The 14,692-nt window shown below is 41.8% G+C and overlaps 1 protein-coding gene across 3 annotated transcripts in view; it reads left to right on the plus strand.

Annotated features, from left to right (window-relative positions):
- tspan9a (tetraspanin 9a) overlaps positions 1–14,450 on the plus strand; it is a 782,740-nt gene extending 768,290 nt beyond the window's left edge. For all 3 annotated transcript variants that reach the window (XM_034177075.1, XM_034177076.1, XM_034177074.1), the window contains one exon: positions 14,170–14,450. In XM_034177075.1, coding sequence (XP_034032966.1) covers positions 14,170–14,241 — 72 coding nt within the window. In that variant the 3' untranslated portion in view covers positions 14,242–14,450. The remainder of the gene's footprint in view (positions 1–14,169) is intronic.
- The last annotated feature ends 242 nt before the right edge of the window (positions 14,451–14,692 follow it).

The following is a 14,692-nucleotide window of genomic DNA, read 5'->3' on the forward strand; positions in this document are numbered from 1 at the left end:
GGTGGGACTGTGTTTGTAAATGGTTGTAATTAATTAGTTTATGTGATATTTTTGTCAAACCCTTTGAATTAAAGCCTAAGTACAAGCACATCACAATTGTTTGATTTCAACTCCATTGTGGTTGTGTACAGAGGCAAAATTTAAAAATTTGATTCACTATCTATATACTTATGGACTGGACTGTATGTTAAGTGACCTGAAAACTGTCCTCTGTCCTTCGTGAGATGGAGGCAAGCCAGAGTGTTGTGCATATGTAGTCAGAAAACCTCACTCCCCAACGCTGACAGACACTAAGGCCCATGGGTTTTAGCCTCATAATTGGAGTGCCTGCATTCTGTCTCGGAGCTTGTGATTTCGTGCCCTGAAGGGGGGGTAGAAAACATAACGCAGAGGTTAGATTTTCATGGCTTGTGCTTCTCAGTAGCATTTTCATGGAGTTGCTTGTGGTGTTCTTTTGCTGTCATTGTGTCTTAGTAACAATACTAGGAGTTGGATCACACAGAAATGCATGGCTTTATTCTGACTACACTGATAACTGAATATGAATCCAGATGCCAGCAATAATCTACCTGAGATCAGCCCCCCCCCCCCCAAATGTTTTTAGTTATGTCCCTTTTGGGCTACTGTATCACCATGGCGACCTCCATCAGGGTGCACGCTCCCTTCTAGATATGAAGGGCTGTCCTGAAATCAGGAAAAATGCATTGTGTTGTTGCAGGCAATTATGCACTGATGAACGGATGGTTATTAATGCTACAACACCCCTAAATCCTGTACACTGTAGCTTTAAATACTTTTATTTAAATACGAAAACCTCCAACAGGATGAACCTTTTTCATATCCACTGTAGACGTGTATAATATGTAAAAGTGTCTTTGGATGAAGGCGCTAAAGAAAGAGACCTTGAACTGTCAGATTAGCAGCTTTAAAAGTGAGGTGGAAGACGCCAATGCCCAACATGTCTCTGATGTCATATATTTAGCTATAAGCAGTAATAAATGTGTCATAAGTGATGCAGATTAGCAAACCAACAAACTTTGGCAAACGTCTGAGTGCACAACGGTTCCACAGATCTCAACCGTATTCATGTATTTGTAAGCAGGAATGCATGATTGAGTTTTTACAGATTCCTGCAGGAGCGACTGTCGTGCTGCATCAGTCAGACTAAATCAAATCAAATCAATTTTATTTATATAGCGCCAAATCACAACAAACAGTTGCCCCAAGGCGCTTTATATTGTAAGGCAAGGCCGTACAATAATTACGTAAAAACTCCAACGGTCAAAACGACCCCCTGTGAGCAAGCACTTGGCGACAGTGGGAAGGAAAAACTCCCTTTTAACAGAAAGAAACCTCCAGCAGAACCAGGCTCAGGGACGGGCAGTCTTCTGCTGGGACTAGTTGGGGCTGAGGGAGAGAACCAGGAAAAAGACATGCTGTGGAGGGGAGCAGAGATCAATCACTAATGATTAAATGCAGAGTGGTGCATACAGGGCAAAAGGAGAAAGAAACACTCAGTGCATCATGGGAACCCCCCAGCAGTCTAAGTCTATAGCAGCATAACTAAGGGATGGTTCAGGGTCACCTGATCCAGCCCTAACTATAAGCTTTCGCAAAAAGGAAAGTTTTAAGCCTAATCTTAAAAGTAGAGAGGGTGTCTGTCTCCCTGATCCGAATTGGGAGCTGGTTCCACAGGAGAGGAGCCTGAAAGCTGAAGGCTCTGCCTCCCATTCTACTCTTACAGACCCTAGGAACTACAAGTAAGCCTGCAGTCTGAGAGTGAAGCGCTCTATTGGGGTGATATGGTACTACGAGGTCCCTAAGATAAGATGAGACCTGATTATTCAAAACCTTATAAGAACAAGAATTTTAAATTCTATTCTAGAATTAACAGGAAGCCACTGAAGAGAGGCCAATATGGGTGAGATATGCTCTCTCCTTCTAGTCCCTGTTAGCACTCTAGCTGCAGCATTTTGAATTAACTGAAGGCTTTTCAGGGAACTTTTAGGACAACCTGATAATAATGAATTGCAATAGTCCAGCCTAGAGGAAATAAATGCATGAATTAGTTTTTCAGCATCACTCTGAGACAAGACCTTTCTAATTTTAGAGATATTGCGCAAATGCAAAAAAGCAGTCCTACATATTTGTTTAATATGTGCATTGAATGACATATCCTGATCAAAAATGACTCCAAGATTTCTCACAGTATTACTAGAGGTCAGGGTAATGCCATCCAGAGTAAGGATCAGGTTAGACACCATGTTTCTGAGATTTGTGAGGCCAAGTACAATAACTTCAGTTTTATCTGAGTTTAAAAGCAGGAAATTAGAGGTCATCCATGTCTTTATGTCTGTAAGACAATCCTGCAGTTTAGCTAATTGGTGTGTGCCAATTGAGTCTAATAATAGATTAAATGCAATGTTGAGGCTGTCATTCTCAGCATCTGTGTGGATGTTAAAATCGCCCACTATAATTATCTTATCTGAGCTAAGCACTAAGTCAGACAAAAGGTCTGAAAATTCACAGAGAAACTCACAGTAACGACCAGGTGGACGATAGATAATAACAAATAAAACTGTTTTTTGGGACTTCCAGTTTGGATGGACAAGACTAAGAGTCAAGCTTTCAAATGAATTAAAGCTCTGTCTGGGTTTTGGATTAATTAATAAACTGGAATGGAAGATTGCTGCTAATCCTCCGCCTCGGCACGTGCTACGAGCGTTCTGGCAGTTAGTGTGACTCGGGGGTGTTGACTCATTTAAACTGACATATTCATCCTGCTGTAACCAGGTTTCTGTTAGGCAGAATAAATCAATATGTTGATCAGTTATTATATCATTTACTAACAGGGACTTAGAAGAGAGAGACCTAATGTTTAATAAACCACATTTAACTGTTTTAGTCTGTGGTGCAGTTGAAGGTGCTATATTATTTTTTCTTTTTGAATTTTTATGCTTAAATTGATTTTTACTGGTTATTGGTGGTCTGGGAGCAGGCACCGTCTCTACGGGGATGGGGTAATGAGGGGATGGCAGGGGGAGAGAAGCTGCAGAGAAGTGTGTAAGACTACAACTCTGCTTCCTGGTCCCAACCCTGGATAGTCACGGTTTGGAGGATTTAAGAAAATTGGCCAGATTTCTAGAAATGAGAGCTGCTCCATCCAAAGTGGGATGGATGCCGTCTCTCCTAACAAGACCAGGTTTTCCCCAGAAGCTTTGCCAATTATCTATGAAGCCCACCTCATTTTTTGGACACCACTCAGACAGCCAGCAATTCAGGGAGAACATGCGGCTAAACATGTCACCGACAGTGAAAGCATTCCCCGTGTATCACAGTCAAACAGAGCAGTCGTGTGTAAATATTGGCATCTTCTCATGTGTGGGGCAGTTTCTTGTTGGACCTTTGTGCGTTTTGATTGACAGCCATTTAAAGATGTGTTTGTGCATTGCTATGAGTTAGGCCTGGAACACACTGCAAACGGCACGGTCACATCACGTTGGACGTGCACGCTGCACCCAACAGCTGTGCATGTGCACACATTTACACCAGGCAGTGTTTCAGCTGCTGTCCAGCTGTTCATTCTGTCCACATCATGACATCTTCTGTGACCATTTTACAGTGCGCAATCACTTTGGGCTGTTCTTATCTGTGTGTGTGTGTGTGTGTGTGTGTGTGTGTGTGTGTGTGTGTGTGCGCGCGCATGCTCACATTTTGTTTAACTGCCTCAACAGATACAGCCGTCCAGCTAACAGCACCTCTGTCAACCGTTTTACAATATATAACCTTAAAAGTATAAATAGCTGTTTTAAGTAGATGTAAACTCACCATCAGCTTTGTCCTTTTTATTATTTTTGCAAACCGAATCTTGTGAGTCACATAGGTGCATGTGGGTTTATTTCAGGACTGAAAACTGTAATAAGCCTAAATAAAAGTGGACGGCAGTCATATGACTTTTTTCAATCATCTGAAATGGTTTTTAAAAATGTTATCCTATTTTTCATGGCTGTGTCTTCTTTCCCAGTCATAGAAAGTTTAGTAAAAGGTGACAGGGTGCCAAGAAAAGAGTTATTGGTATTGCATGAGGAAGTCTGGAGTGGCATAGAAGTATGTTAGGGTAGTGCAGGACATGTACAAGGACAGTGTGACAGCGGTGATATGCACAGTAGAAATGACACTCATTCAAGGTGGAGGTGGGATTACACCAAGGATCAGCTCTGAGTCCTTTCTTGTTTGCAATGGTGATGGACAGGTTGACGGATAAGATCAGACAGGAAGTCTCCATGGACTATGATGTTTGTAGATGACATTGTGATCTGTAGTGAGAGTAGAAAGCAAGCTGAGTTGAGCCTGGAGAGGTTGAGATATGCTCTGGAGTGAAGGGGAATGAAAGTTGGTAGGAGCAAGACTGGGTACATGTGTGTGAATGAGAGGGAGCCTGGTGGAGTAATGTGATTACAAGGAGGAGAAGTGGCAAAAGTAGATGAATTTAAATACTTGGGGTCAACTGTCCAAAGTAATGGGGAGTGTGGTAGAGAGGTGAAGAAGAGAGTACAGGCAGGGCTGAGTAGGTGGAGAAAGATGGCAGGAGTGATTTGTGATAAAAGAATATCTGCAAGAGTGAAGGGGAACGTTTTCAGTAGTGACACCAGCTATGTTGTACGGCTTAGAGACGGTGGCACTAACAAAAAGACAGGAGGTTGAGCTGGAGGTGGCAGAGCTGAAGATGTTGCGATACGATTTGTAGACAGTCAGAGAGGTGAGATTGAGATGGTTTGGACATGTGCAGTGGAGGGACCCAGGGTATATAGGGAGAAGGATGCTGAGGATGGAGCCAACAGGCAGGAGGAGAAGAGGGAGGCCAAAGGGGAGGTTTATGGTGAGGGAGGACATGCAGGTGGTTGGTGTGACAGAGGAAGATACAGAGGACAGGGTGAGATGGAAACGATTGATCTGCTGTGGTGAACCTCTGACTGGAGCAGCCGAAAGACAAAGAAGTAGTTAATTATTTAATGTTGCCATATGATGTCAGTTTTTTTTCTGACCATTTACCATACTTAGTAAATGGTCTTAGTCTGAGTGGTGTCCAAAAAATGAGGTGGGCTTCATAGATAATTGGCAAAGCTTCTGGGGAAAACCTGGTCTTGTTAGGAGAGACGGCATCCATCCCACTTTGGATGGAGCAGCTCTCATTTCTAGAAATCTGGCCAATTTTCTTAAATCCTCCAAACCGTGACTATCCAGGGTTGGGACCAGGAAGCAGAGTTGTAGTCTTACACACCTCTCTGCAGCTTCTCTCCCCCTGCCATCCCCTCATTACCCCATCCCCGTAGAGACGGTGTCTGCTCCCAGACCACCAATAACCAGCAAAAATCTATTTAAGCATAAAAATTAAAAAAGAAAAAATAATATAGCACCTTCAACTGCACCACAGACTAAAACAGTTAAATGTGGTCTATTAAACATTAGGTCTCTCTCTTCTAAGTCCCTGTTGGTAAATGATATAATAATTGATCAACATATTGATTTATTCTGCCTTACAGAAACCTGGTTACAGCAGGATGAATATGTTAGTTTAAATGAGTCAACACTGTTGGGAGAGGGTCGTAACACGGACCCGCAACAGGGGGCGCAAATGAACGGACAATGGATAAGACAAAGAGTAACAATTTAATGTTGTGAAACGCACAACTGAATACAGACACAGATAATGCCAATTGTACACAAGGTGACGTGCGGGCAGGCTCGAAGATAGGAGACCTCTGGTGATCGGAGAGCCGGGACCCACACAGCTTCCATCACCAACGGCCTGAAGAACACCGGAGTCGCCAAGTCCTGAGTCCCCAGGTGGTCACCGTCTTCTGTTGCAGACCCTGGTACTGCTGGCAGAAGATGACAAAAACAGTTATGATGAGTGTGTACCCACACACCCAGTAATCCTTTTTCTACAGGTCTTCAAGGAGGGAAAACCTCCACCTCCAAACAACTACGTGCAGGTCCTGATATTACTTATCCGTGAGGAGAGAAGTACGTCGTCTCCTGTTGGATCTGCAATCCCAGCCTCCAGCTGAGGAAAGGTCCAGGAACGCCTGCAAGGCAATCAAAACTCACTGTGCGATCAGCACCAAAACTACAGAGAGATTTACCTTCAACGGTAGGTGATTTCTCGGCGAGGAGGTGGAGTAATGATCCGGCTTTTGTAGAGCTGCAGGTGATTGGTGACAGCTGGTGTAAATGAGTGACAGCTGTCACTCTCTGTCTCGGCGCCCTCTCATGCTTGAAGCCCGCACTCCAAGCAGGGCGCCGACTGGTGGTGGTGGGCCAGCAGTACCTCCTCTTCAGCGGCCCACACAACAAACACCCCCGAGTCACACTAACTGTCAGAATGCTCGTAGCACGGGCCGAGGAAGAGGATTAGCAGCAATCTTCCATTCCAGCTTATTAATTAATCAAAAACCCAGACAGAGCTTTAATTCATTTGAAAGCTTGACTCTTAGTCTTGTCCATCCAAATTGGAAGTCCCAAAAACCAGTTTTATTTGTTATTATCTATCGTCCACCTGGTCGTTACTGTGAGTTTCTCTGTGAATTTTCAGACCTTTTGTCTGACTTAGTGCTTAGCTCAGATAAGATAATTATAGTGGGCGATTTTAACATCCACACAGATGCTGAGAATGACAGCCTCAACACTGCATTTAATCTATTATTAGACTCTATTGGCTTTGCTCAAAATGTAAATGAGTCCACCCACCACTTTAATCATATCTTAGATCTTGTTCTGACTTATGGTATGGAAATAGAAGACTTAACAGTATTCCCTGAAAACTCCCTTCTGTCTGATCATTTCTTAATAACATTTACATTTACTCTGATGGACTACCCAGCAGTGGGGAATAAGTTTCATTACACTAGAAGTCTTTCAGAAAGCGCTGTAACTAGGTTTAAGGATATGATTCCTTCTTTATGTTCTCTAATGCCATATACCAACACAGTGCAGAGTAGCTACCTAAACTCTGTAAGTGAGATAGAGTATCTCGTCAATAGTTTTACATCCTCATTGAAGACAACTTTGGATGCTGTAGCTCCTCTGAAAAAGAGAGCTTTAAATCAGAAGTGCCTGACTCCGTGGTATAACTCACAAACTCGTAGCTTAAAGCAGATAACCCGTAAGTTGGAGAGGAAATGGCGTCTCACTAATTTAGAAGATCTTCACTTAGCCTGGAAAAAGAATCTGTTGCTCTATAAAAAAGCCCTCCATAAAGCTAGGACATCTTTCTACTCATCACTAATTGAAGAAAATAAGAACAACCCCAGGTTTCTTTTCAGCACTGTAGCCAGGCTGACAAAGAGTCAGAGCTCTATTGAGCTGAGTATTCCATTAACTTTAACTAGTAATGACTTCATGACTTTCTTTGCTAACAAAATTTTAACTATTAGAGAAAAAATTACTCATAACCATCCCAAAGACGTATCGTTATCTTTGGCTGCTTTCAGTGATGCCGGTATTTGGTTAGACTCTTTCTCTCCGATTGTCCTGTCTGAGTTATTTTCATTAGTTACTTCATCCAAACCATCAACATGTTTATTAGACCCCATTCCTACCAGGCTGCTCAAGGAAGCCCTACCATTATTTAATGCTTCGATCTTAAATATGATCAATCTATCTTTGTTAGTTGGCTATGTACCACAGGCTTTTAAGGTGGCAGTAATTAAACCATTACTTAAAAAGCCATCACTTGACCCAGCTATCTTAGCTAATTATAGGCCAATCTCCAACCTTCCTTTTCTCTCAAAAATTCTTGAAAGGGTAGTTGTAAAACAGCTAACTGATCATCTGCAGAGGAATGGTCTATTTGAAGAGTTTCAGTCAAGTTTTAGAATTCATCATAGTACAGAAACAGCATTAGTGAAGGTTGCAAATGATCTTCTTATGGCCTCGGACAGTGGACTCATCTCTGTGCTTGTTCTGTTAGACCTCAGTGCTGCTTTTGATACTGTTGACCATAAAATTTTATTACAGAGATTAGAGCATGCCATAGGTATTAAAGGCACTGCACTGCGGTGGTTTGAATCATATTTGTCTAATAGATTACAATTTGTTCATGTAAATGGGGAATCTTCTTCACAGACTAAAGTTAATTATGGAGTTCCACAAGGTTCTGTGCTAGGACCAATTTTATTCACTTTATACATGCTTCCCTTAGGCAGTATTATTAGACGGTATTGCTTAAATTTTCATTGTTACGCAGATGATACCCAGCTTTATCTATCCATGAAGCCAGAGGACACACACCAATTAGCTAAACTGCAGGATTGTCTTACAGACATAAAGACATGGATGACCTCTAATTTCCTGCTTTTAAACTCAGATAAAACTGAAGTTATTGTACTTGGCCCCACAAATCTTAGAAACATGGTGTCTAACCAGATCCTTACTCTGGATGGCATTACCCTGACCTCTAGTAATACTGTGAGAAATCTTGGAGTCATTTTTGATCAGGATATGTCATTCAAAGCGCATATTAAACAAATATGTAGGACTGCTTTTTTGCATTTATGCAATATCTCTAAAATTAGAAAGGTCTTGTCTCAGAGTGATGCTGAAAAACTAATTCATGCATTTATTTCCTCTAGGCTGGACTATTGTAATTCATTATTATCAGGTTGTCCTAAAAGTTCCCTAAAAAGCTTTCAGTTAATTGAAAATGCTGCAGCTAGAGTACTAACGGGGACTAGAAGGAGAGAGGATATCTCACCCATATTGGTCTCTCTTCATTGGCTTCCTGTTAATTCTAGAATAGAATTTAAAATTCTTCTTCTTACTTATAAGGTTTTGAATAATCAGGTCCCATCTTATCTTAGGGACCTCGTAGTACCATATCACCCCAATAGAGCACTTCGCTCTCAGACTGCAGGCTTACTTGTAGTTCCTAGGGTTTGTAAGAGTAGAATGGGAGGCAGAGCCTTCAGCTTTCAGGCTCCTCTCCTGTGGAACCAGCTCCCAATTCAGATCAGGGAGACAGACACCCTCTCTACTTTTAAGATTAGGCTTAAAACTTTCCTTTTTGCTAAAGCTTATAGTTAGGGCTGGATCAGGTGACCCTGAACCATCCCTTAGTTATGCTGCTATAGACATAGACTGCTGGGGGGTTCCCATGATGCACTGTTTCTTTCTCTTTTTGCTCTGTATGCACCACTCTGCATTTAATCATTAGTGATCGATCTCTGCTCCCCTCCACAGCATGTCTTTTCCTGGTTCTCTCCCTCAGCCCCAACCAGTCCCAGCAGAAGACTGCCCCTCCCTGAGCCTGGATCTGCTGGAGGTTTCTTCCTGTTAAAAGGGAGTTTTTCCTTCCCACTGTAGCCAAGTGCTTGCTCACAGGGGGTCGTTTTGACCGTTGGGGTTTTACATCATTATTGTATGGCCTTGCCTTACAATATAAAGCACCTTGGGGCAACTGTTTGTTGTGATTTGGCGCTATGTAAAAAAAAAATTTGATTGAATTGATTGATTGATACTTTCTGGAGAAAAAGTGATTTTTTTTTTTTTTTTTTTTTAACTGCTTTGAAAAGTCCTACAACCTATACTTTGGTGCAGCTTATATACTGGAAAATAGGCATGTGAATCTCATCAATGACAATGATTCGATACCCACCTCGATACACTACCAGCGATACAATATATATAGCGATGATGACACATGATGATACTGAAGATGTGATGCGATACGAATCATCCCTATTCCCGATTCGATTAGGGATGGGTATTGATAAGATTTTATCGATATTGATGCCATTATCAATTCCACTTATCGATTCTTTATCGATTCCCTTATTAATGCCTCTTGTGAATTTTCTGTGTACTAAAAGTAGAGTTTACAGGTTTTCTATTCAAGCAACATTGTATTGAGTCTTAAAGTAAATAAATATGAAATTGGTCACTGGATCCTTGATCTCTGAACATAAATGGAAATCAGTAAAATCTGTGCATGGTCACTGGATTCTTGATGTACATGATGGATCCTAGATCTCTGGACAGAAATGAACAAAATCTGTAGTTTTTGTCAAAAGCATTTCCTTTCAGATATTAATGAGGCAAATGTAACTCCATAGACTCTGACCTGAGCTCTTGCAGCCGGCTGCGCTGGACGTCATGATGTAATTCATAAAAATTAAAAACGGTTTTGGTGGGATGTAGTTTGTTTGTATTATAACATTTGGAAAGAGGTGTCATTTGATTTAAAACAGCGATTCGCTCTGAAGTTATTAATTCCAACCGAAATCTGCGCGGCTCTTTGGAGCTGCGCACTTAGTCCAACAAAACAGAGGATATTATTATTATTATTATTATTATTATTATTATTATTATTATTATTATTTTCTTTACCTGATGGACAACTTCAGTGGACTTACCACTTCTGAAAACCAGCGAAGCAGAGAACCAGCGAACAGCGGGTCGAAGCGCTGCTTCGTTGTGTTGTTGCTTCAAGCATCAAGCAGATTGCAGTCTGTAATCAATATAGACAAATAATCATTTTCTCAATAAACACCCTCATGAACAACGGCCACTCCGGTGTCCCTAACAGTCCCTGGTGCATTCAGTGTGCATCGGAATAAATCAATGCAAGCAGGCAGCGAGCGATGCAACATGGTTTAATCCATCAATTGAATCGATGCACACTGAATGAATCGATGGACTTGCATCACGCACATTTGTAGCTAGATACCGATTCATATTGATAAATCTCCACGTGCCTACTGGAAAATCTTCATTATGAATAATTAATGTAACTATGTACAGTGTGTAAAAACACCCCACCATTTTTCTCAGTGAATATATTTCTAAAGGTGCTACTGACATGACATTTTTACTAGATGTCAGTAACAACCCAAGTAATCCACACATGCAAAGAAACCAAAATGAATGAGTACAGAAATTAAATTATGTGTAATAAAATAGAATGACACAGGGAAAAAATATTGAACGCGCTTACTGAAATTTATTTAATATGTCGTACAAAAGCCTTTATTGGTAATGACCACTTCAAAATGCCTCCTCTATGAAGAAACTAGTCACAGCCATTGCTCTGGTGTGATTTTTGGCTCATTCCTCCACACAAACAGTCTTCAAATCTTGAAGGTTCCATAGACCTCTTCTATGAACTCTGATCTTTAGTCCTTAACATACATTTTCTATTGGATTCAAGTAAGGTGATTGGCTGGGTCATTGTAGCAGCTTTTTCATTTTCTGAAAACAACTGAGAGTTTCCTTGGCTGTGGGTTTGGGATCATTGTCTTCCTGAAATGTCCACCTGGTTGTGGACAGTTTATGGTGAAACAGTGTGCTTTCCATTTTCGGATTGTGGCCCCAACATTCAGAAGTTTAGAAATCCTTCTGTAACCAATGCCATCAGTACGTTTTGCAACAATAAGGTAAACACTTGGTAAAAGCTCTTTGTTTTTACCAATCATGAGATGTTGGGACTGAACCAACTGATATTAATTTGCATTGACAAGGGGCAGGATTGCTTTCCATGTCTTTTTGCACCTCCCCTTCTTCAGGTATTAAATACTTTTTCCTTGTGTCATTTCATATTATTACACATAACTTAATTTATGGACATATGTGGTTTGATTTCTTTGTATGTGTGGATTACTTGGCTATTACCAACATCTGCTGAAAATGTCATGTCAATAGCACTTTTAGAAATATATTTGCTGAAAAAAATGGTGATGTGTTCAATACTTATTTTGCCCGCTCTATGTGGCTTTCCCTGGAATCAAAGTACTAAACAAAATAAACTCCAATAATAAAAGAATGTTGTTGTTCATCTTCCAGCTGCCCCCATTTTGTTCAGGATCTCCATAGCAGAACCAGAACAGATCTGCACTAGGATTTGGCAAGTCTTGAGCTGAATGCCCTTTCTTGTGCAAATCCAGTTTTACCTGGAGAAAGCAATAATAAAAGAATAAACTGCAATAATAAAAATGTACTCTGGTGTGACTTATACTCTGGAAAATATGGTGTGTCCGTAAAGTATTCACAGTGCTTCACTTTTTCCACATTTTGTTATGTTACAGCCTTATTCCAAAACGGATTAAATTCAATTTTTCCCCTCCAAATTCTACACACAATACCCCGTAATGACAATGTTAAAAGTGTTTTTCTTGGGATTTTTTCAAATTTATTAAAAAAAAAAATCCCACGTACATAAGTATTCACAGCCTTTGCTATGAAGCTTAAAATTGGGCTCAGGTGCATCCTGTTTCCACTGATCATCTTTGAGATGTTTCTACAGCTTAACTGGAGTCCAAGTGGGGTAAATTCAGTTGAGTGGACATGATTTGGAAAGGTACACACCTTTCTACATATAAGGTCCCACAGGTGACAGTGCATGTCAGAGCACAAAGCAAGCATGAAGTCAAAAGAATTGCCTATAGACCTCCGAGGCAGGATTGTCTCGAGACAAAAATCTGGGGAAGAGTACAGAAACATTTCTGCTCTTTTGAAGGTCCCAGTGAACACAGTGGCCTCCATCATCTGTAAATGGAAGAAGTTCAGATCCACCTCTTCTGAGAACTGGCCGCCCGTCTAAACTGAGTGACTGTGGGAGAAGGGCCTTAGTCAGGGAGGTGACCAAGAAGCCGATGGTCACTCTGTCAGAACTCCAGCATTCCTCTGTGGAGTAGGACCTTCCAGAAGGACAATCATCTCTGCAGCAATCCACCAGGCAGGCCTGTATGGTAGAGTGGCCAGACAGAAGGTAGTCCTTAGTAAATGACACATGGCATCCCACCTGGAGTTTGCCAAAAAGGCACCTGAAGGACTCTCAGACCATGAGAAACAAAATTCTGTGGTCTAATGAGACGAAGATTAAACTCTTTGGTGTGAATGCCAGACGTCATCATTGGAGGAAACCTATAGTGAAGCATGGTGCTGGCAGCAACATGCTGTGGGGATGTTTTTCAGTGGCAGGAACTAGGAGACTAGTCAGGATTGAGTGAAAGATGAATGCAGCAATGTACAGAGACATCCTGGATGAAAACCTGCTCCAGAGCGGTCTTGACCTCAGACTGGGGTGACAGTTCATCTTTCAGCAGGACAGTGACCCTAAGCACACAGCCAAGACATCAAAGGAGTGGCTTCAGATTGACTCTGTGAATGCCCAACCAGAGCCGAGACCTGAATCTGATTGAACATCTCTGGAGAGATCTGAAAATGGCTGTGCACCGACGCTCCGTATCCAACCTGATGGAACTTGAGAGCGCACCCATCTTTGAGCAGTTTTGCCCAACGTAAGCTCTAAAATCTAAAAAGAAAAAAAAAATTTCACATTATCATTATGGGGTATTGTGTGCAGAATTTTTAGAGGAAAAAATTTATTTCATCCATTTTGGAATAAGGCTGTAACATAACAAAATGTGGGAAAAGTAAAGCACTGTGAATATTTCTGGATGCACCGTGTGGGAGCTCAAAGTATAGCTCCATGTCTGTTCTCTAGAGGGCAGCGGGATTCACGATGCAACACACGCTGGTGCTGCCTGTCTGCATGGTTTAATCTCTTAGCATGGATGCCTAAATTATCAACACACAATGCAGCTGTAATGTGAGTGTGATGCTTGCTGTATGTTTCAGGCCTTAAGGTTAAAACCTGACGGTAGGCATTTAAGAGTTTTTGTTTGTTTGTTTTTTGCAGACGAGCTGTGCACCATCAGAAACCCATTTAGATTGTTTCCTTTTCTTTTTTTTTTTTCAACCATGACTCATACTTTGTAGTTTCTCTGCTGTCCAAACTTTGTCAGATAATAGTTTAAGGCTCAGCGTTATGACTGTGTTTGATGTCAAAGTATGAGCGGAAAAATAGAAACTTCAAAGAGAAAGCTAGCTACTTTGATTCAGTGGTATCTCAATTTACTTCACTGACTTATTGCTGGTGCACGCCGCACACTTTTTCCCATTACAAAGATTCCAGAGCTTGTCTTTGAAGGCCATCTGAGAGGGAGCGAGAGCGTGCTCGCCCCTGGCTGCAGGGCTTTATTGTGCATCAGACTTACAATGCACCCTGTGGCAACAACATCAGAAGCCACACATGCACACCTCGCACGTAGTACGCACAAACAGGATGCGCTACGCAAACACATGCTCACCATCTCCATGTTTCCTTCACAGCTCCTGGGCATGGCCTTCTCCATGACGCTGTTCCACCACATCCACAGAATGGGGAAGAAATATGACGCTTAGGGGGCGGCGGCCAGTGGAGAGGAACCCCACTGCCTGATGGAATAAGACTCTGGTTAAACTCTCCCGTTTTCCTCACTTTCCAACCTCATCAAGCTTCCTCGTGCGCCTTCCCAGACCATCTGTACAGATTCCAGCTGCGTCCTCCGTCTGTTCTGCTCTCTCATTTCATTTTGCCAAAGAGTAACACAACGGGAACGGCACAGACGAGGATCCCATCGGTTGTTACTCCTCCTGAGTACTTTTTAATTTTGTTTGTGCTTGGACTAACAGTTTGCTAGAAGGGGAGGACTCAGAGAGAACGAGGACTTTACTAATGCGCTGCCGAGGAGAAGAGAACTGATACGTGCAGTAATCTCCTCCACCTATCTGATTCATGTTAAAGCCCCGCTTCCCTTGTAAATGATGAGTTCCAACACGGCATGCTGTTTTCTACTTCAGTAATTTTCCTTTG

This window comes from Thalassophryne amazonica, chromosome 8 (genome assembly GCF_902500255.1).
Source record: "Thalassophryne amazonica chromosome 8, fThaAma1.1, whole genome shotgun sequence".
NCBI lineage: Eukaryota > Metazoa > Chordata > Actinopteri > Batrachoidiformes > Batrachoididae > Thalassophryne > Thalassophryne amazonica.